At 40.7% G+C, this 26,127-nt stretch overlaps 1 protein-coding gene across 1 annotated transcript in view; it reads left to right on the top strand.

Moving 5' to 3' along the window:
• The window catches only part of ADAMTS6 (ADAM metallopeptidase with thrombospondin type 1 motif 6), a gene marked incomplete in the record, with an annotated part of 313,682 nt that overhangs the window by 165,772 nt on the left and 121,783 nt on the right, over positions 1-26,127 (top strand). The window contains 1 exon segment of the mRNA XM_034773659.1: positions 14,195-14,336. Coding sequence (XP_034629550.1) covers positions 14,195-14,336 — 142 coding nt within the window.

Below are 26,127 nucleotides of genomic sequence, written 5' to 3'. Positions count from 1 at the left end.
GGCCCTTTGGTTATTTCCTTGTTTTATCCAGATGAGACAGTAGTCCTGCCTAGCATATCACAGCTGGATGATTCTCAAGGGTTTCAGGATCTACTCAAGGGGGCATAGGATTCATATCCCTCAGGAGGTGCAGGATCCCGCACATAAAGTGACATTCTTCAGTCCTCTGCTGCTGGGAGAATATCCTTCCCATTTAATGAAGCTATAATGGATTCTGCATGAATCCTGTGGCAGACTCCTGCTACAGCAGCCCCTATGTTCTGGAAAGCAGATAAAAAAAACATGTCCCTTCCACGGAGGTTGAATTCGTATCCTCTGCCTGGTACCCAATGGTTAGTCAGGCATTAAAAAGGCAACAAAATAAGGCAACATCAAGAAAACAGGAACCAAAGTGCTTGGTCAAAAATAATTCTTGTTACCTAGTTTGCAATTTAGAATGATGAATTATCAGACCTGTTGCCCAGATACAATTTTTGGAATTACAAAAGGATAATGGCATTTTCAGACAAACTACCACCAGACGTTAAAGGAGAATTTTCTTCACTGGTCACTGAGGATCACTTGATGGCCAGAACCAATCTGCAAGCTGAACTTGAAGTGGCACATGCCACCTCAAGATCAATAGTAATGAGGGGAGTCTCATTGCTTCAGAAGTCTTGTTTTTCGTGGGAGGTTCAGTACACTGTGGAGGATTTGCTATTTTAAGGGCCAGACTTGTTAAGTTTCAAAGTGGACAGTGTCCTTCATATCCTGAAGGGTTCTTGAGCTACACTTAGATCCCCCAGGGTATCTACCTTAGGACAGGTTTGAGAACATGTCTTCCTTAATATCTCACATAGAGTCAAACCCAAACTCCACAGTGAGGATGTGTTTTGGTCTTCTTGGGGACATGGCTTCATGCACCTTTTTAACGACAAATGCCACACTACTGCTGCAAGCAGGGCTTTGTAAGGTTGGTTTATGTTCCCACCAGATGTCATTTGGATATGTCTCTGTGTGTGCCTCCACTGGTTCTATCCTCCCTGAAATGGTGGAAGTAGCCCAAGAATGTATGCAAAGGAGTACCATTGCCATCAACGACTAATGGATGCTTTACTGTTGGGAGGGGGATCCCATATGGAACATATGGATCAAAGCCTCTGGACTCTTTGGGAAGCACAAATGCACATAAACTTGCTGAATCTCAGACCAATGTTCAGAGCTTATGAGACATTCATACCTCACATTGAAAATCAATCCATCCGAATAATGACTGACAATTCAATCATGTTTTATAGAAACAAACAAGGAGGAGTAAGATTTTCCCCATTGTGTCCAGAGGCAATCAGCCTATGAAATTGGTATATTTGACACTGAATCTTCCTCACAGCTGTGTACTAAGCAGTTCTGCAGAGCAGCTTGGTGGACAAACTGAGCAGACACTTCTCAAATCATGAATGAGAGATCAAGGACTTGATCTTTCATGACATCTTCTCAGATAGAGGCTATCTTCGGGTGGACCTGTTTGCAATATACAATAAGAAATTTCAGGCCTTCAGTTCAAGAGTGGGTTTCAGCCCAGGCTTCCTCTCAGATGACTTTCTGATTTTGTGGTCAAGGACCCTAATGTATGGATACCTACCAATTCAGTTGATCCCAAGGGTCTTGCAGAAAATCAGACTGGACTCAGCCAAAACGATATTAATTGCATCAGCATGGCCAAGACAATTTTGGTTCCCTAACATGCTGAATCTCTCAATCTGTCAGCCAAAGAAGTTACCTCTTGTTCCAGACCTGCTGATGCAGCTCTCCATCTCATGGCCTAGCTACTGGATGGATTTCAGACCTAGAAAAATCTTGTTCCAGATATGTACAAAATATATTAGTATATAGTAGAAAAGATTTTAGGAGACAAATCTACTTGGTATATTGGACAAGATTTTTCTTTTGGTGTCAACAGAAATCTGCATACACATTCACAAAGCACTATTCTATCATCAAGTCTTCTGAATCAGATGCTACTTTTGGAAAGCCTGTACTCCAATCTCTGTTCTTCTAGATTCTGAGCTCTCACCTCCACTGCATTGCTCCACTGCAAGTCACCATAAATGCAATATGCATATAGGTAACTCTTGAAGGAGAAAAGTTACTTGCCTGTATAGTAACTGGAGTTCTTCAAGATGTTGTACATATACATATTCCATCATTCCACTACCCATCCTGCTTCTCCTGTGCTTCGGAGTCCTATATCCTTCAGATTCCATGGTGGAGAAGGAGCCGAGTGGCATTTGGCCCACTCCATTCTTTATGTCCTTGGTGTTGAGCATGAGGACACTAAGTGTGCACACGCGTGACCATAATGGACTCTGCTTTCCAAAAAACTCCAATCTCAGGCATGTGTGGGCACATGCACACCATAAATGTAATATGCATATGGAGAACACATCTCAAAGAAATCTAGTTACTGTACCCATAAGTAACTTTTATTTCCTGTCCTGTTAGAAAGTCAAATGCAGAGACACTCACTGAAAAGCTAAGGGTGGATGCTGCCATATCAGGGGTGCCAAAGAGGATGATGGTTCCTAAGGAAAGAGAAGCAGCTTTCAAGGATCTCTTTGACTGGCAAAGTGAAGCATCCCTGGAAACATCCTCTGTGATCCCAGGCCTGATATTAACTTCAGTTTATGCAGCATGTACCTCAAAAATGGAAGTGGGGTAGCTACTGTAGCATGGCAATTATCCAGAGGCCAAAAATGAGGAGCTTGAATTGACTGAAACTCCTAGTTTTGGGCTCAGCTACTTGCACTTCTGGTGTGAAGTCAACCATCTGGTTGACTTCTGGAATTATGGCTGCCTCATCACCTCAGTTTCAGGCAGGAGAGCCCTGTTGCTAAAAGAGTGGGCAGTGAATCTTTCCTCCAGACTAGCAATTCTGCCTTTCACAGGGAGCTATCTTTCCAGGGAAGATTATTGGAGAAGAGCCAACAGTCCTTAGCCACAGTAAAAAACAAAAGTCTATCCCAAGAGAAGCCCAGATGGCCCCTAGGATTGCAACAGGAGCAGATCCAGAGAGACTGGGACTTTATCACCTAGGGAACAAAACCAGTTCAATAGGAAGGCAGACTTAATTGGATTAGTCCCTTTCACTAGCAAAGAAGTAACAAACATCAGGAATCCGTTCAAACGTTAAACAGTCAGCCTGAGAAGCAGGGGTCTGAGTGCAGAGGACCAGAATGAGGGGAAGGCAGGAGAAACTCTTTCAGACCTGAGCGCAAGCAGCATCCTATCAATGAGTCCTGGACACACACACAGATATGCAACTGAGTTCAATGTGAGATCTTTTGGCAACTGCTTCATTCTATTGCCTGTGACACATTGGCCAACTGATAAGGTGCTCAGGAGACCCTAACCTAAACAATCTCCTAAACATATAGGCCATCACCTTAGTCGGAGAGATCAGAAGGCCCCAAAAGTCTGTTCCATCTATTTCACTGTCTCCATATCAATGGGAAATTGTCATCCAGTCCTGCTCTTGAAAAGAGTCATCATCTTCCTCAGGATCTTGAGTTTCAGAATGATGTCATTAAAGGCAGTTATTTAAGAAGTGAGCCCAGACAAACTCCTACACTTCATGAATCTCCAGAATATGTACCCGTATGTGTTGCTCCTGCAGTCTCATTAGAAGATGAATCTGCAATTTGCTGTCCTGGATCATCACCTTTAGTACCAAGTCCTCTCCTGTAGCCTTCAGAAGAAAGGTCATATGCATCATCCCATATCTGGACAAATTGTGTCAGAAGCTTCATCCCAGTTGTGGTGGAGGAGTTCAGTGGTTACTGGAAAGTCATGGATTAGTGATAAGCAAGAAGTGTTCCATCAATCCCACAGCAGAGTCTTTGTACCTGGGAGCAACTTTCAACAGCGTTTTACGTAGATATTTCTTATGCAGGATACAATAACGAAGGTATATAGCCAAGTCACAGACCACAATATTTTACTGCTTGGAGGCTCTTGAATTGGTGGCAGTGAACCTGGGAGAAGTGCTCTGTGTATGCTATTACCTATACTCTCTTCAGCACATCATCCTCTTGCACTGAAGTGGAATAGGTAGATTCCCTCAAACCTTTTAATATTGCACAGGTTGTCCAAATCTTTCTCGGGTGATGTCTAGCAGAGGAAAACTGCAAGAAGGAGATCCTCTGGACTTGCTAGTGAGAAGGAAATTTTGATCATGGATGCGTGGAGGGTCCCATTTAGGAAATCCATGTCAGGTGGTCAGTGGTCAAAAGGAAGGGTCTATAAACATGCTGCAGGCCAAGGTGGTGAGGCTTGCTTTGTTGCACTTCCAAGAAAAGCTAAAAAATCTCAGCAATAAGAATTCAATTACACAATGCCATAACATGCATAATATGCATCAGTCACCAAGGAAGCACAAAAAGTCAATGAATTTCCAGGGAATCAGACCTATTGATAACTTCGGCTGAAAAGTTCTATCATTCTGTCATCAGTCCAAACTGAGAAAAATAAATACTCAAGGAAAATATGAGCTAACCACCCCCACTGCAGGTCTTTGCCTGTGTATGTGAAAGGTGGGACAGGCCTCAGATGGTTCTTATGACATTCGGGAAAAGCAGAGAAGTCCCAAAGTATTTCAGCAGGTACAAAGAAGCAGGAGCAAAACAAATGTCCTATTAAATCCCTAGACTGTCAATCTACTGCACCGTTTCCCCCCTCCCATTCTGCTTAGAGTCACGTAGAAAGTTGCCAGATCAAGAGGAGTCTTCACATTCATAGCCCCAGACTGGCTGAGAAACCTGTGATACCTGGACCTGGTGAACATGTCTATGTTCTCCCCTCCTCCACTCTTCACATCTTCACTGGCTCCTGTTAATTCTGTGGTTTCTTCACAAAAAGTGATCTCTGCAATCAAGGAAGCCATCAGATTCAAAGCCATGCTCTAGGATTTGGAGAACTTTATATGGCAAAGTGAAGACAGTGCCATTCAAAGCCATGGTACCAGTCATAAGTGAATTTCCTACAACTGGTCTAGTCTTTGGCATGAGGGTCAGTTTCATTAGAGTTTAAGTTTCATTACAGTAACTATTGTGGATTTCAGAGATTTAATGGACATGGTCTCAATAGGCTGCCACACCAGTGTTGTGGCCAGGTTTCTGCAGGCAGCAAATAAGGTAACACTGGTAGTTTATCCCCTGGTTTCTGAATGGAATTTGAAACTGGTGATGAATGTTTTTATGGTTCCTCCTTTTTGAATATTGGATAAGGATTTCCCAATAATTAATATGCTTAAGTACTGTTCTTATTTTTAGTAGCAGTGTATGTTTAGCAATAGGAGAGCAAGGCCTTATCTTCAAGCAATAGTATATGATTTTTCACCAGAATAAGAGGGTTGCTGGGTGCTCTGCTGTAATTCAAGGCCAAGACTTGCTGGCCTTTCACCTGAACAGGGAATCCATCCTACCCACTTTCAGCCCCTAAGATTCCTAAAGACTGCATTACTTGGATGTCCATAGGACCTTACAGACTTTCTTTAAAAGGATGCCAGAGTTTTGGCCAAAGTCTCAAAGATCTTTCATCCTATAGGATTTAAAGGTCAAGTGGCCTCCAATTCCACCATGTGTAGATGGATTAAGGTACTGATCAGAGAGACTTTTATGTTAGATCAGAAAAGGAAACATCAGATCTTTAAAGGTCACAATACCTATTTACTAGGCTTTCCATAGGCGGAAAGAAGGAACTTCTTTAATAGGGAGTTGCAAATTTTTCTCCTGGGTTTCTGCCCACATCTTTGTCAAACAGTACAGAAAAGGTTTACAGTTGTGGCCTTTTCAGGAGGGTATTGCGGGCAAAAATGAGTGATAATCCCATCTATACAAAAATTAACTGCTTTTGGAGGTTTCAATATCTGGACTAGTATGGAACATACTAAGAGAGAAGGTAGAAATTTTCTTTAGCTGCTAATTTTCTTTTTTGAGATCTTCTGTATCAGTCTGGGCCCCCATCCTGCAAAATTTGAGTTTCTATCTCATTGCTGAGAGTTTCAGTGCATAGTCATAAACCAATACTCAGATTGCTACAGTTTAAGTTATTTGTTAGTGGTTATTGAATAGTGTTAGTCTAATTTTTTTCTTTGGAACTACTTTAGAAATATTCAACTGAAGGCTGATGTGGCTAGACCCTTTTATGGAGGGTATGACATCATCATAGTCTTAGTGTTCTGTCTCTATAGAACATCTCAAAGGAAGAATTAACAGGTAAGTAAAATTTCCCCTTCTTCCACATTAGTGGGTCTTAATAATGCCTTCTATTGGACCTTTATTCATTATGGTCTGAGCCTGCAAGATGCTAAGTGCCTCCTGTGCCTTGTCAAGTGTTCTCAACTATCTTAGAAGCCAATATGCTTAAGAGGCTCTCAGCCTAGTGGATTCAAGTCCCTGATTTCTCACTTTGCCATAGCATGTGGATATGAGATTTGGGGAAGTCACTGTCTTACTTAAGTAGCTCATTGTTGCTATTTCCAGTCCACCCTATTGTTCTACATTTTGGATAATAATTTGTCTTTTGTTTAATTTAGGAACTTCCTTCTGATGCAAATATAGCCGTATATTTTTATCCAACAGATATCTTGGTAGTTAGTTTTTAGATTTCTTAAACTCTGTGATTCTGTAGGTGATTTCCTTAGAAGCCAGACCAGTTTAAATAATAAAGAACCAATTTCTGTAATAATAGACTTATTACCTATTTTCTGATGTTGTGTTTGCAGGTAGTATGCTCTGTCTATGTGTTAGTCTATTATTAATTAAGAAAATCAATGGTAGGATGGCTCTGTGATGACTTGGGTTAACTTGCAAGATGTTGAAGGGCAGCTGAAAGTGAATTAGGCCTGTTTGTATGCATTTTTAATTGTCTGAGAATATTGAAATAAAAGTATGTTCAACTATTTCTGGGGCTTCATGAATCACTCAGAGTTTAATTTCAATTAAGTTCCATTCCAAGTGTAAGGTGCATTTCTTTAGCCTGGCCTTCATTAACAAACACACACAGTACAGCCGACACAAAATAAAAATAAACAACCCCCAAGATGAGGGCAGTAGAAGAACATGAATAGAATAGAATATGACTGCTGAAATGCCTCAGATGCTGGAGATATATATCAGAATACCAGTCAGTCCCAAATTAAATACAGATCAAGGATTGGAAATTTCAGTCATCTGAGGTTCATGGTTTGGTATATAAAAATACTGGCCCTCTGCCAAAAAGCACTCTTACCTGAGGAACCAGTGACACACTTAAGGTCTGATATCTTATGAACCACCAGGGCTAGAAAAGAATGATGTATTTCATAAAAAAATGGAGACTCTGGAGATACAAAGTATCAGAACTTAAAATCACATCTTTCTAATTATCATCTTGCTTTCCCTCTCTTCTTGCTTCAATTCTAAGCTGTTTATAGTTGATGCCATTTTAAAAGTTCCTGGAGTCACAAATCAATTATTTATACCATCTTAGAGCAACTACAAATCTTTGAAAAGAATATAGCAATAATTTCCCAGCATTACCGCGTTTTAAGAGATTGACCATTATAATTATAGCAGAACTCAAGTAAAGGAAAAAGCACAACATTGTAATTAGAATAGGATGATTTTAAAGCATGAGTCACCTAATATATTTTTTAACATTTTCTTGTGGTGTTGAATGTTTACTTTATAAAACTTCTCAACAGTCCCACAACATTTAAATAAAAGTTAAAGGGCCAAATCCTGAATTGGCCAGTGCCCAATTTTGTGGACTACTAAAAATTTTTATAAAGTTAATATTTAGCAACAGATTGATCCCATGCTTTCTAGTCTAATATCTCACAATCTTTCAGGGCCAGAAATACTTCGGTGGACCAGTACTAATGCTTTTGGAACAGTAAACTTTTCCTAATATTCTTCCTGAACAAAACATCAAAGAAAAAAAAATTGCTGCACCCTGATCCTTTATAGACAGCATAGTAGCTGAAAACATTGGGGAAAATAGCAAATTATTTATTAATTCTATTTAACGAAAGCATTATTGAGCATTACTGCAGAAACACTGAAAATCAAAGGGAGGGACTTTGATATGAGACATGAGCAAATGTAGGCCAGGTAATCTACTATAAAGTCAGTCCTAGGTAAAAGTCTAAAAAAAATAAATAGAAGTTGGAGAGTGAGAGAATGGGTTAAGGAACACATTTAGCAACTAGAACAAATATGGTTTTACTTCCTCCCCCTACAAAAATCTAACAGACTGACCTATTTTTTTTCTTATGCAGAAGTCTAGATTATGTACAGAGAGAATGACTATAATGCTTTTTGTCTTAGACTTTAAATATGGTTGTACTCTGAAAAGTATCTGTTCAAATGGCATCTTCTTACTCAGTCTCTGTGTATATTCGGAGTCCTAACTGCTTACGCTGGTGACCAAAGTAAGTTTTTGCTACCCATTTTCTCTTGTTAGCACTGCCAAGCCAATAAAGATCAACTAGAATGCAGGTTTATAAACTGGACAACAAATCAGCTCAATGGAATTCAATGGAAAAAATGAAAGTGTGTCACAGTTGGGAGCATTTAGGACCCAATCCTGCACACCCTAACTCCTGTGAGTAGTCCTTATTCATGTTAATAGTATAGTCCCATTCAAAATAAATGGGAGTAATCACTCTAAGGACTGCTGTCATGGGTGAGGGTTTTTAGAGTGAGATCCATAGTGGAACTGAAATATGATGATTGCTTTTAAGTTTGTTTATCAGTGACCTAGAGCTGGGCTGTGCCTGTGGCATGGCAGAATTTATTGATGTCATGAGAATATGCTATATCCAAAATGAAATGGATAATCTTCAAAACTACTGTATTTATACTAAAGATGGTCCTAATTCATATCTAGAGCTAAACTTCCCCAAAGTTCAAGGAGAATTTGATTCAGTGATCCAACTAATGCCCATCTTGAATTTAAACATACTGGACCAAATCCTGCAAACCATACTTAGGCTCTGATTCTGCAAATATTTATGCAGGTGTTTAACTTTATGCACGAGTAATCCCATTAGACTAGTCATGAGGGTAAAGGTAAACAAATGTGTGAATATATGTAAGGATGTGCGTTAGGGCTGGACTACACTGAAAAGTTATATTGGCATAATTACTTCTCTCAAGGGTGTGAAAAATCCACACCCGCTGAGAGATGTAGGTAAATCAACCTAATCCCCAGTGTAGACAGTGCTAGGTTGATGGAAGAATTCTTCGGTCAACCTAGCTAGTGCCTCGTGGGGAGGTGGAGGACCTACAATGATGGGAGAACCCCTCCTGTCACACTAGTAAGTGTCTACACTGAAGGAGTACAGTGGTGCAACTGCAGTGCTGCAGCTGTGTCTTTACTAAGCCTTACTAACAGGTAAAGTATGGAGTGAAAAAGGACAGAATAAGGATTCAGGATTGATCCCATATTTTTATATATGTGTATATAAATGTGTTATTGATATATGTTATTGATATATGTTATTGATATATGTAAACTTGATATAAAAGATACACAATTGATACACGGTATAATAATTTATCAATATGTTAATAAGAAAATATTTAATAGAATCAACTAAAAGATTATACATGTTTACATTTTACAACAGATACATATGTGTATATTATCAATATACTGTAAAAATATGACTGAATATCTCTATAGATGCAGTGATTTCCACATAGTTATGTATTATAAAAATATGCGAGTTTTGTAAAGTTTAAAACCTATTTTCAATGTTAATATGCTGTTTGGTCTGAGAGCAGACTTTCCTCCAGCACTGAATGCTGATACCCCATGTTATCCCAGCAACTAAAGGGTTAAAATAGACACTGCCAGCCACCACTGATAGGAAGTCCCCACAGCAGGGAGGATAAAAGGACTGGAAAGCAGAGAGGTGGGGCAGCTACCAAAAGGGAGTTAGCAGGCTGGAGGAAGGAGCTTCTGTCTGCAGGCTACCAGAAAGCAGCCCAAATACAGCGCCCCAGGAAGGGAACGATCTGACCAGAAGACTAGAGAGATTGCAGAGACCCAAGGGGAAGGTAGGAAGGAGCTCAGGGCACTGGAAGGATTGATATCCTTCTGACCCTGTTTACTTAATTTGAGGGCCCTGAGCTGGAACCCCTTGGAGTGGGCGGGCCTGGGTTCCCCTACCAACCCCTGAAGGACGGGAGAGTGGAGGAAGCGCCTCAGACTCTGGAGCACTAAGAATGAACTGATCCTCCTGTTGGGCTACACGAGCTCCAGGGGCTGTGCCACATTTGGCCAGAGAGAGGAGCCGTCAAGTTGACATGCCACCTCACAGCTGGGCTTTGGGTATGCTGCTGAGATTTCTGGGGATTAGTATTGTCATGTGAGTACTGAAGGGGGCTAGTATGTGCTGCATCTGGTTTTTAGCACTTTATCTGAAACAGCCCCATAGTACAATGGCATCCGCAGGGCTGCAGCGGTTTTCACTATTGCAGAAACAAGGCCATAGTGATGAACACATTTTAAAGTAGGTCTTCCCATGTGCCATTAAATTGATCAAAGCTATAACAGCTCTTTGCTGTGATGGTAAACTTGAGAGCTTAAGCCTGTGAAGTTCAAAGAAGAGGATGCTACAATATCTTTTGTAGAGTATATTAAATCTAATCAGGACTAGGAATTTATAGACTCTCCTGAAATATTAAAATAAAAAACTAAGTTTAGGTTAAAAGTATGCCAGGGAGTGCCTTACTCTGATCTCATCCCAATTTTACATTGGTGTAGCTACATTAATTTCAGTGGAGATACTCTTATCTTATATACTTACGGGCTGTTTAATTGTGTTATAGATGTGGGCCTGTAGCCCGAGCCCTGTGAGCCCGAGTCAGCTGATACAGGCCAGCCACAGATGTTTAATTGCAGTGTAGACATACTCATAGAGTGCAATTAGACTCAGGCTCAGAAAGTCTCACAGATATACACTTATGGAATCCCCCTAACATTAAGAAAAGGGACGTTGATGGAACACTTGTAGCATCTAGGTGTATAAATAAATTGTATAGTGATTCTGGATCACATTCTCAGGTTAAAAATTTTCACCATATTTGTGGTACAGAGAGATTTTTTCCCCTCCCCCTTAACCAAACACTGTCAAGGGTACTGTGGAAGTTTTTTCAGCTTTATCTGGGGCACCTAAATGGGATAATTGGTTAAAAACAGAAAGCACAATAAATTTACTGCAATTTCAGTGTTGTGGGAATTGAGGCACCTTTGTCCTTCCCATTGGCCTTGTCAGTTTCTTCATCCTCATCTATGTTTCTGTGGTTTCATTTGGATTTTAATCATTGGCCCAAATCACACCTACTACTTTTGTGCTTAGAGAGGGGACCTCCATGCAGAAGTGTGGCCAGATGCCTCCATAACATTCCCTTAGAACCTGTTTGACCTCTCTCTGTGTTGTCTGGCATCTGCACTGGAGGGGGTAATAGAGACGGAGATGGTCAGGGTGGAGGATCAAGAGTGAGACATATAGCTCTTCCGGCCTCATGGAAATTTTTGTGGAAAATTTTAATACAGCCTCAATCTGTATTCATTTTTTTTTTTTTTTTGCATAGCCTCCCCAGGACCTTCAGCGGTCAGAGGGGAGTCCCTGGTAGCAGGGTTCTATTTTTCACAACTCATGGCAATTCTGTTCCAAATTTTCTTAATTTATAAAATACAGAGTGTCAGATTTCTGTACTTCTATACAAGTTTATAAAATGCGTCAATCATCCAAGTACTTTGAAAGAAATAATAGTTCTGGAATAGAATGAAAGAGAGAAACCTAAATTATTCAGTCTTGGTAATGGTGATGTAATCTAGCCCCTTTAAGTGAATGACTGCTTTCTAATCATTCTCCTGGCTTTCTTATTACTATGTCTATTTGGACTTCATTATAATGAGGGTGCTTTCATTAGAGCAGAGGAGGCAAGCTTCTGAATATTCTTAAGGGACTTTAACTTAGATGATTTGAAATTAACATGAAAGATCTATAGTTCTCCTTGCGATTAAGGATTTTTTTTGGGTGGGGGGAGGGTGTATGGAGGATGGTGGAGAAAAGTAGTTTTATAGATTAAGGCCTGATCCTGTAAACTAATATGGATAGGCAGACCCTTATGCACACACAGAGCTCCATTGAAGTCAACAGGGCTTTGCAGGCATCTGACCATGCCATCAGCTTGCAGCATCAGGACTTAAAGATCCAGTGCTGCACCACTGAAATCAGTGGAAATTTCCCCATTGTCTGCAATAGTAGCTAGAGCAGATGCTAGATGCTCAATTCTTCACTGCTTTTTAAGCAAAATTCCTGTTTGACGTTTGTCTGAACAAGGAGTGCAGAACCAGGTGGTAGGTGATGCTTCTGCACTATTTAAAATATTGGTCTGTGTTCTTTCCACACCCAAAGTGATCAGTGCAAACAATGAAACATTTGGGTGCACAGGAAATGTAAGATTAGGCTCATCAACAGCTGCTGCATTAAAAAAAGAAAAGAAAATTTTACATTGACAACTGGGTTAAAGAAGAAAGGACTCTGGTTATTATCTCTGAATCCTTTGCATTTGGTGTTTTGAAGATGTATTGGGGAAAATGCTTTGAGCCCTGATCCTGCAAACGTTTGTGCATGTGAATAACTTTACACTTGTGAGTAGATCCATTTAATTCATTGGTATTACTAACTGCATAAAGTTACTCGTGTGTTCACATGATCGATGCCTTCATTGATACTTGCCTTTTTTAATGTTCAGTGTTTTTTCCTTCAGTAGTTTTGTTGAAATATTTAGAAAATATGAAGAAATTAGGGTTAAAAATTAAGACAATACAATGCATAATTAAAGGGTGTTTTTCTCTTATTTATCTCCAAATAAAAAGTAATGCATTTTTTTTAAATGTTGGCATAGGGATTCTTTAAAAATTCTAACATATTCACATGTGAAATTAAAGTAAAAAAGCATCTGTCCTATTTTATGCACACTAAATAAAACTGAACAATCATATTTAGCAAAATATAAAGCTTTCTAACAAAGGAACTCTGTCTGACTTTTGGCTTTCTTTATATTATTTGTTCGACTGTATTAAAATATTATTGTTGAACATGGGCATACTTTGAAAAAAACGACAGTGATTATAAAGAAGAAAACATTAACTTTTTAACGAATGATGACCCTCACTGAAATGTGAAATTTGTCAGATTAAACACTACTAATGCATTAGAACAGAGACCTTTGGCTCCAGGTATTTTGTCATTCACTCCACCTCTTATTGGCATATTTAAAAACCATAGACAATTTTTACCACACTATCTATTTCTTTGCCCAGATGGAAGAATATAGATTAAGGACCCAATCCTGCAAACACTTAAGCATATCTTTATATACTTGGGACTTGTCTATACTTGAAATGATACAGCAACACAGCTGCAGCACTTCAGTGTAGACACTATCTATGCCGCTGGGAGGAGTTCTCCTGTCGGCATAGGTAATCCATATCCCTGAGAGGTAGTAGCTAGGTTGATGAAGGAATTCTTCTGTTGACATTGCTGTCTACACCAGGGTTAGGTCAGTTTAACTATGTTGCTCAGGAATATGAATTTTTCACACCCCATAGTGATGTAACTGGGGCAACTTAACTTTTTAATGTAGACCAAGCCTTGAATATTCCCACAGAAGACAGCGGAGTTCTCACATGCATAAGGTTGCACAAGTGCTTAACTGTTTGTAGGATCAGTACTAGTCCTGAAGGGTTACACGACATTTATTTTATTGGTTTCATTTTTTGTTTTTAATTCTACAACTAGAGGTGGTTATGTTTCCAATGAGAACAAATAGGCTTAGAACAGAAATGAAAATCAGTCTTGTGTGGCTCAGAAATTATTTAAATTTTTTTAAAGATAACATTAAATCCATTTAATTGTCTAAAATGAGTATTTTTGTTAATTAATATTAACTCATGAGAAATTATTCTGATCTCTTAATTCCCTCCTAATTATAATTTTTCACCATGGGTGTACCATTTCACTGTTTGTTTATTTGCAACCTTATCTGTTTCACACACCCAATGCTGTTAAAACTAAGAACTAAATACATGATATCATAACTGTGATTATCAGTCAATAGAGTTCCTAATTCCTTTGGTCCTTTATGTTGAACAGTTCAGGCCGTGGTACTTGCCTTGATAATGAGCCTCCCAAGCGTGACTTTCTTTATCCTGCTGTGGCCCCAGGTCAGGTGTATGATGCTGATGAACAGTGTCGCTTCCAGTATGGAGCAACATCCCGCCAATGTAAATATGGGGTAAGAAGTCTTAATCCTTATGCTGAGTGTTCTGCTTAGTCATTTGTATATATTCCTTCATGACAAAAAATTTAGTTAGATACAATACTGAGTGACACAGTTTTCCTATAGTAATCCATGCAATACCGCCTGTGTAAATAAAGAGCAAGAGGTTTTAATCCTTATGCTGCATCTTTTGCTTGAGTCATTTGTGTATACTGTATTCCCAAATGTTTGGGTAATAATGAATGTATGCAGTGTTGTGGTAGCTGTGTCAGTCCCAGGATATTAGAGAGACAAGGTGGGTGAGGTTATATCTTTTATTGGACCAACTTCTATTGGTGAGAAAGACAAGCTTTCGAGCTTACACAGAGCCTGACCTGAAGAAGAGCTCTGTGTAAACTCGAAAGCTTGTCTCTCTGGATATTAATGAGTTGGATAAGTGTCTTTTAAGTAAGGCAGGCCAAATAGCTGATTAGGCTCTGTCCTGCTTCCTTCGAAGTCAATTTAAAAACTCCCATTAACTTCCAGAGGAGCAGAATCAGGCCCACAATGTATCAAATCTTGAAATATGAAGTTTGTGGTGCTGACTTTAATTTTTTAATTTAAAGCTACATTTTGCAGCCATTTTCTACTTCTTTTTTTTTTTTTTTTTTGCCAGGTCTATCTGTTTCAATTCATATTTGCTGGTATTGAGGTTGTTTCACACACTGCTCAAACCTCCTACTAAAAACAGATAATTGGGCAGAAACACAGAGTAATGAGAAACTAAATAGCCAAAAAGGATACTAAAATAGCTGCTGATAAGAATGGCAGAGTGAAAGATTTATTCTCCCCCACCAAATTTCAGTTGAATTTCCAGTAGGGTTAGCAATAGCTATTTGCACACTGCTATTTTAAACAGTTTATGCAATGTATTTTAAAATATTGTTTTAAAGAAAATCTTGCAGCCCAAGATTACATCTGTTACAATGATGCTTTCATCAATGATAGTCATCAGATAGTTTCAGTAGTTGAAGATTAAATCTGAATAAAGCTAGAAAAGTTCGTTTTGTAGTTTACAATAGTAAACTATTGTAATGAAACCAATGTATAATATACGGAATAAAATTAAAATACTTAGATCATTCAAATAAACAGTAATCATTGCACTTGCAGTAATCACTTCTAATAGGGCTAAAATACAGAGGGAGTTTGTTTTTAATAACCCTTGGGTGATAAATCAGTGTTATTCTTAGGATGGATCTTATGTGATCATATAGGGCAATGGATTTAAAAATTGTATGTCGCTGGCTGGCTGGGTGGGTCTCCCATTCTTGACCCCCCCACCAAAGCACTTTTGGCCTTTATTGTTTCTCTTTAAGTTCTTACTCCTTACACCTTCTGGTTTGAGGGCCCTGTTTTCTCTCAGTACATCTAGGGCACACACATCCTTTTTTCTCCTTTCAAATTACCATCACACTCGCTGTACTTTCAGAATAAGAAAATTTTCAGGCATTTAAACCATTATAGGGACCATGCCCTTTTGAAGTATACTGCATTTTAAATCAAACTGGAAAGTTAATTTTGTGCAAAAACTGACCAATGCACATATATATTAACTTTTTCATAGTCTCTTTGCTAAACTATATTATCATTGTTGGTGATTATCATACTGTACAGTAGTATTCTGTTCTTAAACCAATATCTTTCCCTTAAATATGAAAACAAATAGACATAAGGAAAATTTATGTAATCTTGGGTTTATGATTCCTGCTTTCTTTTTCTTAATTTTTTTCTTTGTGTATTATGTTAAGAAAGACTCCTGTGTAGCTACGAAACAGACTGAAAACCTAGAAGAATTAAGACACTATTTAAAACAAACCAGTAATCCAAGTGTGACATCACTAATGCTGTGAACTGATGTCATCTAATGTACCACATCAGTGAGTCAAGCAACAATTCTAAAAAAGTGTCTCGAGGAAAATAAATCACTTTTTAAGAGGATCTAAATACAAGATTCAGAACTGTATATATTTACACAACAGATTGTTTTTAAAATCTTTGTACATCCTATCTGGGAAATAATGTACATTTAAACATTATCCAGAATAACCATAATGTATCTGAAAATGCAATTATTGTCATGTAAATGATACCACATTTCAATTGATGACCTTGAGGAAAGAGGAATGTCTTCTCTGGGAGTTCAATAACAGTTTGGGAGTATTCAAGTGAAAAAAGGGTTACTCACATGAGCGAGGGTTTGCAGGACTGAATTCTGGATCTAAATGCTAGGAAGAGCTAGGCTGAATATTTATTTATATATTTTCATTTAAAAACAAGCACACAACAATGCTTCGGATGCCCTGCTTAATTTAATTTTCACAGTAAATCATTGTAATAGCTTGTTCATCTCACTCCAATAAAAGAATATATAAATATGCACCAGTAGACATAATAAAATAAAGCTCATTCACAGTAGACATAATATCCTTCCAACAGTCAGTCCTCTCCCTGTCAAAATGCTTGTGGGAAAAGACGGGTATTATAGTGTTTCCATTAGGTTAACAAATTTGGACCTTGATGCCCAAGAAAGGAATGAATTCTGAAGTAAAGAAAACTTTACAGAGATCTAACAGTAGATTCCTGTCTCTAGCTTGACTGACTCCACTGATCTCAGCTGTGGCTGTATGGCATGGGAAGAGAGACTGTCAACCGCTCAAATAGAACTGCTTGGGAATTTTCTAGTGAAATGGTTTTTCATTGGAAAATGCCAGTATGTTGAAACCAAAACTTTTCACAAGAAGTTACCAGTCTTAACAACGCTTTCATCAGGAAATGTTTCTCAGAACCAGGATGGAAGTTTTGGTCAAAATGAGAGAGGTTCCCACACCCCAGAATAGTCCACAGGTTAGGATGCTCACTGGGGATGTGACAGACCTAGGGACTAAAACTTCAGTGTCCAGGTGAGTGCCCTGTTCACCAGGCTATTGTAGGATGGGTCTTTTTCGAGTTGTCCTGTTGTAGCTGTTCCACTTCATATAACTAATTAATTGGTCCAGAGAGAATGACTCTATAGCTCAGTGGTTCAGGCACTTAGTTAGGAGATTCAGCTTTGTGTCCCTGCTCTGCTATTTTCCTGCATCCCAGGACAGAGCCTTAACCACTAGGCTGCTGAGTCAGTCTTTCTCACTCTCTCAGTGTCTCCAGTTGGAACTGTTCCACTTTGTATAAATAATTAAATATTCATGAGGTCAGCGAGAGTGAGACACACTGACGTTCTAGCCAATGGTTAGGGCACTCACTTAGGATGTTTGAGATTGATGTTCAAATCCCTTCTCCAATGACTATTTAACTATTTATTCTCAGTGGAACAGTTCCAATAAAAGAGATTGTGGGAGACATACCCTGGAGTAGCCAAAAGTCTGGTAGATAGAGTGCTGATTTTCAAGTCCCTGGCCCAAATCAGGTAGAGCAAGGACTTGAACCTGGATCTCCCATAAGTCAGATGACTGCTCCAACCACTCGTCTATTGGGTATTCCAGGACAGGAAACTCTTTCCTTTTTTATGAAAAACTTCAAAATTTCCCAAGTTGGAATGGGAAAATTTTATGCTTTATAGGTAAGGCCCTACTTAAATCGTGGCATGACTGTACAAAAATTGCAGATGAGTTGTGAACAAGCCATGGAAAAATCACAGAAAAGTAATAATGGATCTTATTATTTGCAGTAATAAGATCTATTATTACTTTTTCATGATTTTCCACTGTTGGCCTCCCGAGGCTGAGAGCAGGGCCTCCCTCAGTCAGCCACCCAGGCCTCCCACTGTCAAAACTGCAGTGGAAGCCTAATATTGCGGGATCTACAATTTCCACAATATTGCAAATTAAGTAAGGTGTTATTTATAGGTGTAATCAATCCTGGACATGTATTGACAGACACTGCAATATTAAAGGAAATATTTCCCACACTGTGGGAAAGATTCTGCTATCATTTACACCTATACAAATTCCATTGTCTTAAAAAGGTTAAAAAAAAAAGTATCTTCAATAAACCTGCATAAATGAAAGCAGAATTTGTTCATTGTTAATTGAATGCACCCGTACCACTTGGGGCTGTGACCTCCTCAACAGTCAAAATCTCAGACAGTACTACAACCCAGATCTCATCCTCCAATAAAGACGCTCACAGTCAGAAATGAGTCAGAAAGGAAAGAAAACTTCAAGATTCCCCTTAAAAACTTCCCTGCCATATCTAGGTAGACATTAGGGACTATTTAGATCTATTTACGGCCCTACTTAATTTGTGAGATTGCAGATCCCACAATATTAGGCTTCCACTGTAATTTTGATAGTGTGAGCCCTGGCCGCTCTGGGGCTGAGAGCAGGAGCCCCCGCTCTCAGCCCCAGGTGGCAGACATAGGAGCCCCCACTCTCAGCCCTGGGTGGCCGACAGTAGGAGCCCCCACTCTCAGCCCTGGATGGCTGACAGTGGAAAATCATCGAAAAGTAATAATGGGACTTTTTACCACAAATAATAAGGTCCATTATTACTTTTCTGCAATTTTCTGAGGCTTGTCCTCATTGGCAGTGGGTATAATAGGCCAGGAAGGCGGCGGCCGGATGCCTGGTTGCGGCGTTTGGCGGGGGAAGTTTTGCTTTATTATGCCCCAGGCAGGTCCCGGGAAGCTGAGGAGGCAGTATGTACTATTTAGCTTCCTGGGTTCATCAGTAAACTGCCTGGACTCCAGAGAGATTACTGATGAACCCAGGAAACTGAGTATCAGATCTATTTTATATATTTAGGCTGGGATTTTCAAAGGGGCTTTAGGGAATTAAAGGCCCAACTCCCATTGATTTTTGATTAGTGTTGGGCTTCTAACTTTCCTTTGTGCCTTTGAGAATTCTAGGCTTATACCGTCCTTATTATTTAGAAAAAAAAAATTGACTGAAAACCATTTACACCTCTACCCCGATATAAAGCAACCCGATATAACACGAATTCGGATATAATGTGGTAAAGCAGTGCTCCAGGGGGGCGGGGCTGCGTGCTCCGACGGATCAAAGCAAGTTCGATATAACGCGGTTTCACCTATAACGTGGTAAGATTTTTTGGCTCCCGAGGATAGCGTCATATCGGGGTCGAGGTGTAGTTGTACTGATAGCTAGCCTTTATAAGTGATTTCTATCACTGTTTCCCTCCCCATTCCCTCTATGTGCTTATTACATTTACTTGTTACTTCTGGTCTCAAATTAAGTCCTAATCCTGCAAACACTTATGCACATTCTTAACTTTAAACACCTGAGGAGTCCCATTTATGACTCATGCTTAATTTAAGTACATGCACAAGTATTTGCCTCAGATTGTGGGTGCTTCAGTGACACTGTCTATCTATGTGTTTGTATGACGTGTATACAAGGGGGCCCTGACTGTGATGAGGTCTCTGGCTAGTAGTGGTGGTGCTAACACTATTATGATTACTACTGCTACTAAACAAAATATTCTCTCTTCTCAGTTGTCCTTCTTCCTACTGACAGCTCAGCTTCAGCTGGAGCCTGGCTGCCATTAGCTGGGTCTCCCTCTGGTTTTCTTGTAGTAGCTGCACCTAAAGAGTTGTTGTTTTTCTTCAAAAGTATTCAGTATTGGCCTAACACTTCTCCCATTGAAGCCAGTGGCAAAACTACATAGAATTAGCCCCAGAGCACTTTTGAAAACCCCACCCAGGGAGATAATGCTACTTTGAGGAATATTAACTCCTTCTTAGGTATCTGCTAGGATAATCTTGGGCTGTGGCTACACTGGCGCTTTACAGTGCTGCAACTTTCTCACTCAGGGGTGTGAAAAAACACCCCCCTGAGCGCAGCAAGTTACAGCGCTGTAAAGCGCCAGTGTAAACAGTGCCCCAGTACTGGGAGCCATGGTCCCAGCGCTGTAAGCTAATCCCCTCATGGAGGTGGAGTACCTGCAGCGCTGGAAGAGCTCTCTCCCACAGAGCGCCGTGACCACACTTGCACTTCAAAGCGCTCCCATGGCAGCGCTTTGAAGTTTTGAGTGTAGCCACGGCCTTGGAATCATAAAAGGACAGTGACACAGGATGTTGCCTACCTTCTGAGCCCCTTACACTCAATAAGCCCTTTGGAGCCCTCTGGAGCTCCTCTCATGCTGATCTATAATGGAGACACATCCACAGGGTACCAGGGAATTACCAGAGGCAGATATGAGATCCCATTGGAGTTACTCTAAATTTATACCTATATAAACTGAGAGGAAGACTTGCCCCAATGTTTTTAAAATGTGAATTTTCTGTTTAGATTACATTTTCAGCCTCATGACTTTCACTGGCCCAAATTCTGCCATAGGATACATGTGTACAGCTCTTCCTGAAGTCAGTGCATGCCTTAAAGCAGGAGTAGGCAACCTTTCAGAAGTGGTGTGCTGAGTCTTCATTTATTCACTCTAATTTAAGGTTTCGCATGCCAGTAATACATTTTAACGTTTTTAGAAGGTCTCTTTCTATAAGTCTATAATATATAACTAAACTATTGTATGTAAAGTAAATAAGGTTTTTAAAATGTTTAAGAAGCTTCATTTAAAATTAAATTAAAATACAGAGCTCCCCGGACCGATGGCCAGGACCCAGGCAGTGTGAGTGCCACTGAAAATCAGCTCTCGTGCCACCTTTGGCACACGTGCCATAGATTGCCTACCCCTGCCTTAAAGATACTGTCCCTTATTGAATGCAGTGCAGAGGAGTTTTCTGGGGTATTGTGGCACTGTAGTTCCCTGGCATCCATGTGGAACATGGATACTGTTACACCTTTTAAGTTGATATAGTGTGCATTCCTCTCTGTGGCAGCAACCATGGCCCCAAATTTCCCCATTCTCTTTGAGTGCTAGTGCCACTGGTGGTACAAGGCCTCTTTGTCCTTGAGCAAATGCACTGGGAACATTTGTCACTGGCCTCTGCGTAAGGACAATAAAGGAGGGAAGGCTCCTTGCCCTGTCTCCCCAAAACCCTGAGCACCTGCATAATGACTGGTCAAAGTCTGGCTCTGGGTTAATTCAGGAAGGAATCTCAGCTTTGACTTTGAATTTTCTTGTTTTATTAGTTTAAATAATACTTGAAATATGCATGACTTTAACTATAGTTTTGTGGTTTAAAATAATGCACAGCTTTATTACTGGTTTGCATCAAGTCATAGAACTGGGTCACAGATTCTTAGGGCAATGGCTAAAACCTCAGACATTTTTATAGAGGTTAACACTTTATGCATATGGTTGACTTTGTTGTGGTGCATTTTACTATCTGTGAAGATGTTGACTGCTAATGTGGACTTATGGATAATGCTTAGCCATTCTTTAGTACACTAATTGCCTCCTTTGCTGCTGCACCTTTAATGGAATACAGACAGATACATAAGGGGCCAAACTTTGTTTCACGTGCAAATGCCTGCTTCTACTTGGGGAGCCATCTATGCACATCTAAGAATAGAATTTTGCCGATACATCAAGTAATGTACTTTAGCAGGGATTGATATTTCTCTTGTTGGTCATGGTCTGATGAGTGTACTCAAGCTCTCCAGTCAAATTGTCAGCTAAGATACTAGGAAACTCAAATGTCACAGTTCTTATTTGCATTTTATTTGTGCATATCTGCGTTAGGATTGCCAACTTTCTAGTCGCACAAAACTGAACACCCTCGCCCTACCTCCTGCCCCTTCTCAGGGGCGGCTCTAGTTTTTTTGCTGCCCTAAGCATGGCAGGCAGGCTGCCTTTGGCAGCCTGCCTGCGGGAGGTCCCCAGTCCCCCGGATTTGGGGTACCCGCCGCCGAATCTGCGGGACCGGCAGGCAAGCCGCCGAAGGCTGCCTGACTGCCGCCCTCGCAGGGACTGGCAGGGCGCTCCCCGCAGCTTGCCGCTCCAGGCACGTGCTTGGAGCGCTGGTGCCTGGAGCTGTCGCTGGTCTGAGGCCCATTCCCCCCCCCCCCCCGGTTGCTCGCTCTCCCCCACCCTCATTCACTCGCTCTTTTTCATCAGGCTGAGGCAGGGGTTTGGGGTGCAGGAGGGCATGAGGTCTCCGTATGGGGGGTGCAGGCTCCAGGGTGAGGCCAGAAATGAGAGGTTCAGGGTGTGGGTGGGAGCTCTGGGATGGGGTAGGGGGTTGGGATGTGGGCTCTGGGGTGGGACTAGGGATAAGGATTTTGGGGTGCAGGAGGAGACTTCAGGCTGCAGGGGGAGCTAAGGGGTTTGGAGTGTGGGAGGGGGCTCTGAGATGATGCAGGGAGTTGCAGTTTGGGAGGGGGTATGGGCTCTGGGCTTGGAGTGTGGGTTCCAGGGTGGGGCCAGAAATGAGGGGTTCAGGGTGTGGAAGGGGGCTCCGGGCTGGGGCAGGGGGTTGGGGTATGGGCTCCGGGAGGGTTTTGGGGTGCAGAAGGCGGCTCCGGGCTGGGGCCAAGGGATTCAGAGTGCAGGAGAGGGCTCAGGGCTGGGGCAGGAGGTTGGGATGCAGAGGGGGTGCAGGCTCTGGGAGGGAGTTATGGTATGGGAGGAGGCTTAGAGCTGGGGCAGGGGGTTGAGGTGCAGGAGGTGGTGCAGGGAGTGGGCTCCTGGTGGCGCTTACCTGGGGGGGGCTCCCCAGAAGCGACCGGTATGTCCCTCGACTCCTAGGCAGAGGCATGGACAGGCTGCCTCTGCCCGCAGGCACCACCCCTGCAGCTCCCATTGGCTGTGGTTCCTAGCCAATGGAAGCTGCAGAGCTGTTGCACGGGATGGGGGGCAGTACGTGGAGCCACCTTGGACGTCCCTTCGCCTAGGAGCCAGAGGGATATATCGCTGCTTCCGGGAGCCATGCGGAGCCAGGTAGGGAGCCTGCCAGCCCCACCAACCAGACTTTTAATTACCTGGTCAGCAGTGCTGACTGGAGCCTCCAGGGTCCCTTTTCAACTAGACATTCCGGTTGAAAACTGGATGCCTGGCAACCTAATCTGAGTGCAAATGAAGTTTAAGTCATGCAAGCTGCAAAAGGAAGCACTCAAATTGCCTCAGAATGGGTAGCCACAGCACACATTCTCACACTAGGGAGTGCTCCTCTACTGTCAACAGCCTACCTAAGATCCCATGGGCGCACACACATCACATTGCACTGGAGAGTACTCATGTTTCCTACCGAATAGATTTCCCAGCAGTGGCTGGACTAGCTGTGCCTTTGCTCTTCTTGGGAAGCCTGCTATGAGGCAGTGGGAGTGCCCATGAACCTGATTGCCAACAATGGAAATTTACTGGAAACTTTAATACAGCAATCAAGTGGCACTGATACTCATACCTTCACTGCTGCACCCTCCCTGAGGACCTAATTCTCTGCCTTCTACTGTCCAGGTTCATACTTCTGTTTCCTTTGTTGAGTAGATTGCAGTGCCAGGGAAAGCTAAGGACTATGTGTGGCTTGTTTGAATTTTAGGAACAGAGCTTAAAGCCTCTTGCAGCCGGTTTCAGTATAGACTGTCAGAATATCTTAACTAAAAAGAAAATGGCCAATTAATTTTCATACTTTTCAAATCCAGAAAAAAATAACAAAGAAGACTGAATGGGCAGCAATTATTTCCAGTTCTACAGTACTTCTTTCAATGGAAAATAAAACTGCAAAAGGATTGAAGTTATAGTAGACATTGTAGTGGGGTGCTCTAGTTTTAAATATTCAGGGGGCATAAAAGTAGTGGATTGTCACACTTGTATTTTGACATACTAATGGATGTTTTATATATAGAGAAATAAGCAATGCTGCAGAAGTAGCATGACCTACCACTTGCGGTGAATGAAGTGTTCCTTGTTGTACACAAGTAACCTAGTCCAGCTAAGTGATGTTGATGAGATATGCTGTTAGCCTAACTTGGGGCCTTTGTGATGACGGAAATAAATGTGAGGACGTGAGAGCAGATTCTGAAAGATGCTTTTCCAAAAAGAAAAAAGAGAAATCATTTGGGGGTCTTCACCTGAATAACTGACAGTTTCCACCTTTTCTTCATTCCCTCAACCACTGACATTATGATATATAGTGTGAATTATGTTTTCATAAATTCCTATCTAGTCCCTCCTAACTCACTGTATTGTGACCTTCTTTTTCCACTTGAATCATATCACACTGAATTCACATTGTATTTTAATGTTTGTCAGAAGAGCCTAAGTAATTCAATTGGGCACTGATTTATACCTTTTTGTATCTAGTTCATAAATGTGTGCTAAAACTTTTTGTAGGCTGAGAGAGGATCTGAGCTTTTAACATTATACTTTATCATTATAGGCTCTCTAATTTCTATTATTCTTTAAGGTGAGACTATCTTGGCTATCAAGTGCAAAATCTGTTATCGCTAAGGGTCCAATCATGCAGGTCTTTTTAATTCAAAATTATTGAAGTCTGTCAGAGTTTTGCCTGAGAAGTACTTTCATAATCATTCCCTAAGTAAAAACCAATTTGAACTACTGCTTTGTTCTTGAACTGAACTTGCATCTTTTTTTAAGATTAGCATGGGTTCTATTAAGCAGGACCATAGACTTGGCTCTTTCTAATACCCCTTGGGTTTTTCATCCTTTTCCATCCTTTGCCTTACAAACTCCCACAAAGGCAACATCAACCACCATCCTGACTCACTCCCACTTTCCCCACCAAAGCACTCCTGTGTTCATCTCTCCCTACCTTTAAAGATGTACACCAGAGCACATAGAAATTAAACGTAGGCGTACCACCAAGGCATGTAGGCCCTGTAGTTCAATTTTAAATGGAGGAACGAGAGCCAGTGGCCAAATATGGGTTACAGAAGGATGGTAGATTACAAGGTGGATTAGGAGACATAAATGACAGTTCAGAGGCTGGAAGGTGGTTGGGACAGAGATAGAAAAAGCTGTGTGGGTCTGAAAGAAAAGGTGTTTGTTTCAGGCTGACTTACTGAGTGGGACCGCTGTAGTTCTGGAAAGGTTCAGATAAGCACCCAATACTTAGTCAAATAAGATGGTAACATAATATGCATAAATAGTCTAAGTTTAAGAATGACACTTCACATTCCTTCAGCATGTTTTGATTCATAACATGCTGCACCGCATAATGAGCATTTATGGAAATGGAGCATTAAAAATATTAACTTTTGGGTGCTTATCTGAACTGAGCAAAACCTCTGAACTGTCTGAGGTTCACCCATGATTCGTAATCACCCTCATAATTCTAAACATGTTACAAATAATATTTTTGTTGTGAGGGTGGAAATAAATCAGGGAGAAATTTTTGCACATCTCAATTATGTCAGAATTCAAGAAAATTATTTTAATGCTCTATTTTAACAAATGCTCATCAAAGGGTGCAGCATATTATGGATCAATACATTCTGAAAGAATGTAAAGTCCCAATTTTTAAGATTTTAAAATTTTATTAAAGAAAATCAAATCTCAATTTTATCATTAATTCATGTTTCTACTCAATGTGTTTCCCATCTTATTTTTCAGAATATTTTGGGTTTGAAAAAAGCCAAATTCTTTAATGAATTTAATTCGAGGCTTTCATTCGAGTCTAGATTTTGGAAACAGCACAGCAAGTTGATCTTTCTCATATTATTGAGTTTTCATTGTGCTGTATTGTTATGATCATTTTATCATTATTAATATTAATATGTAGGATGCTTATCTGTTACATAATTTAAAAATGACTGTATGTAACTCTGCATGACACACAGAAAGAGGCTCCATCATTTATAGCATGTAGGCAAAAGGAAGATAATTTGATTTGCTGTTTTTTTTCTCTAGATGGGTTCAGCTTTGTTTAATTTACTGCAAATACAGCCATCCG

Source organism: Trachemys scripta, chromosome 6 (genome assembly GCF_013100865.1).
Source record: "Trachemys scripta elegans isolate TJP31775 chromosome 6, CAS_Tse_1.0, whole genome shotgun sequence".
Taxonomy (NCBI): Eukaryota; Metazoa; Chordata; order Testudines; family Emydidae; genus Trachemys; species Trachemys scripta.
Note: the sequence above shows the minus strand (reverse complement) of the source record. Positions and strands in the feature narration are given on the sequence as shown.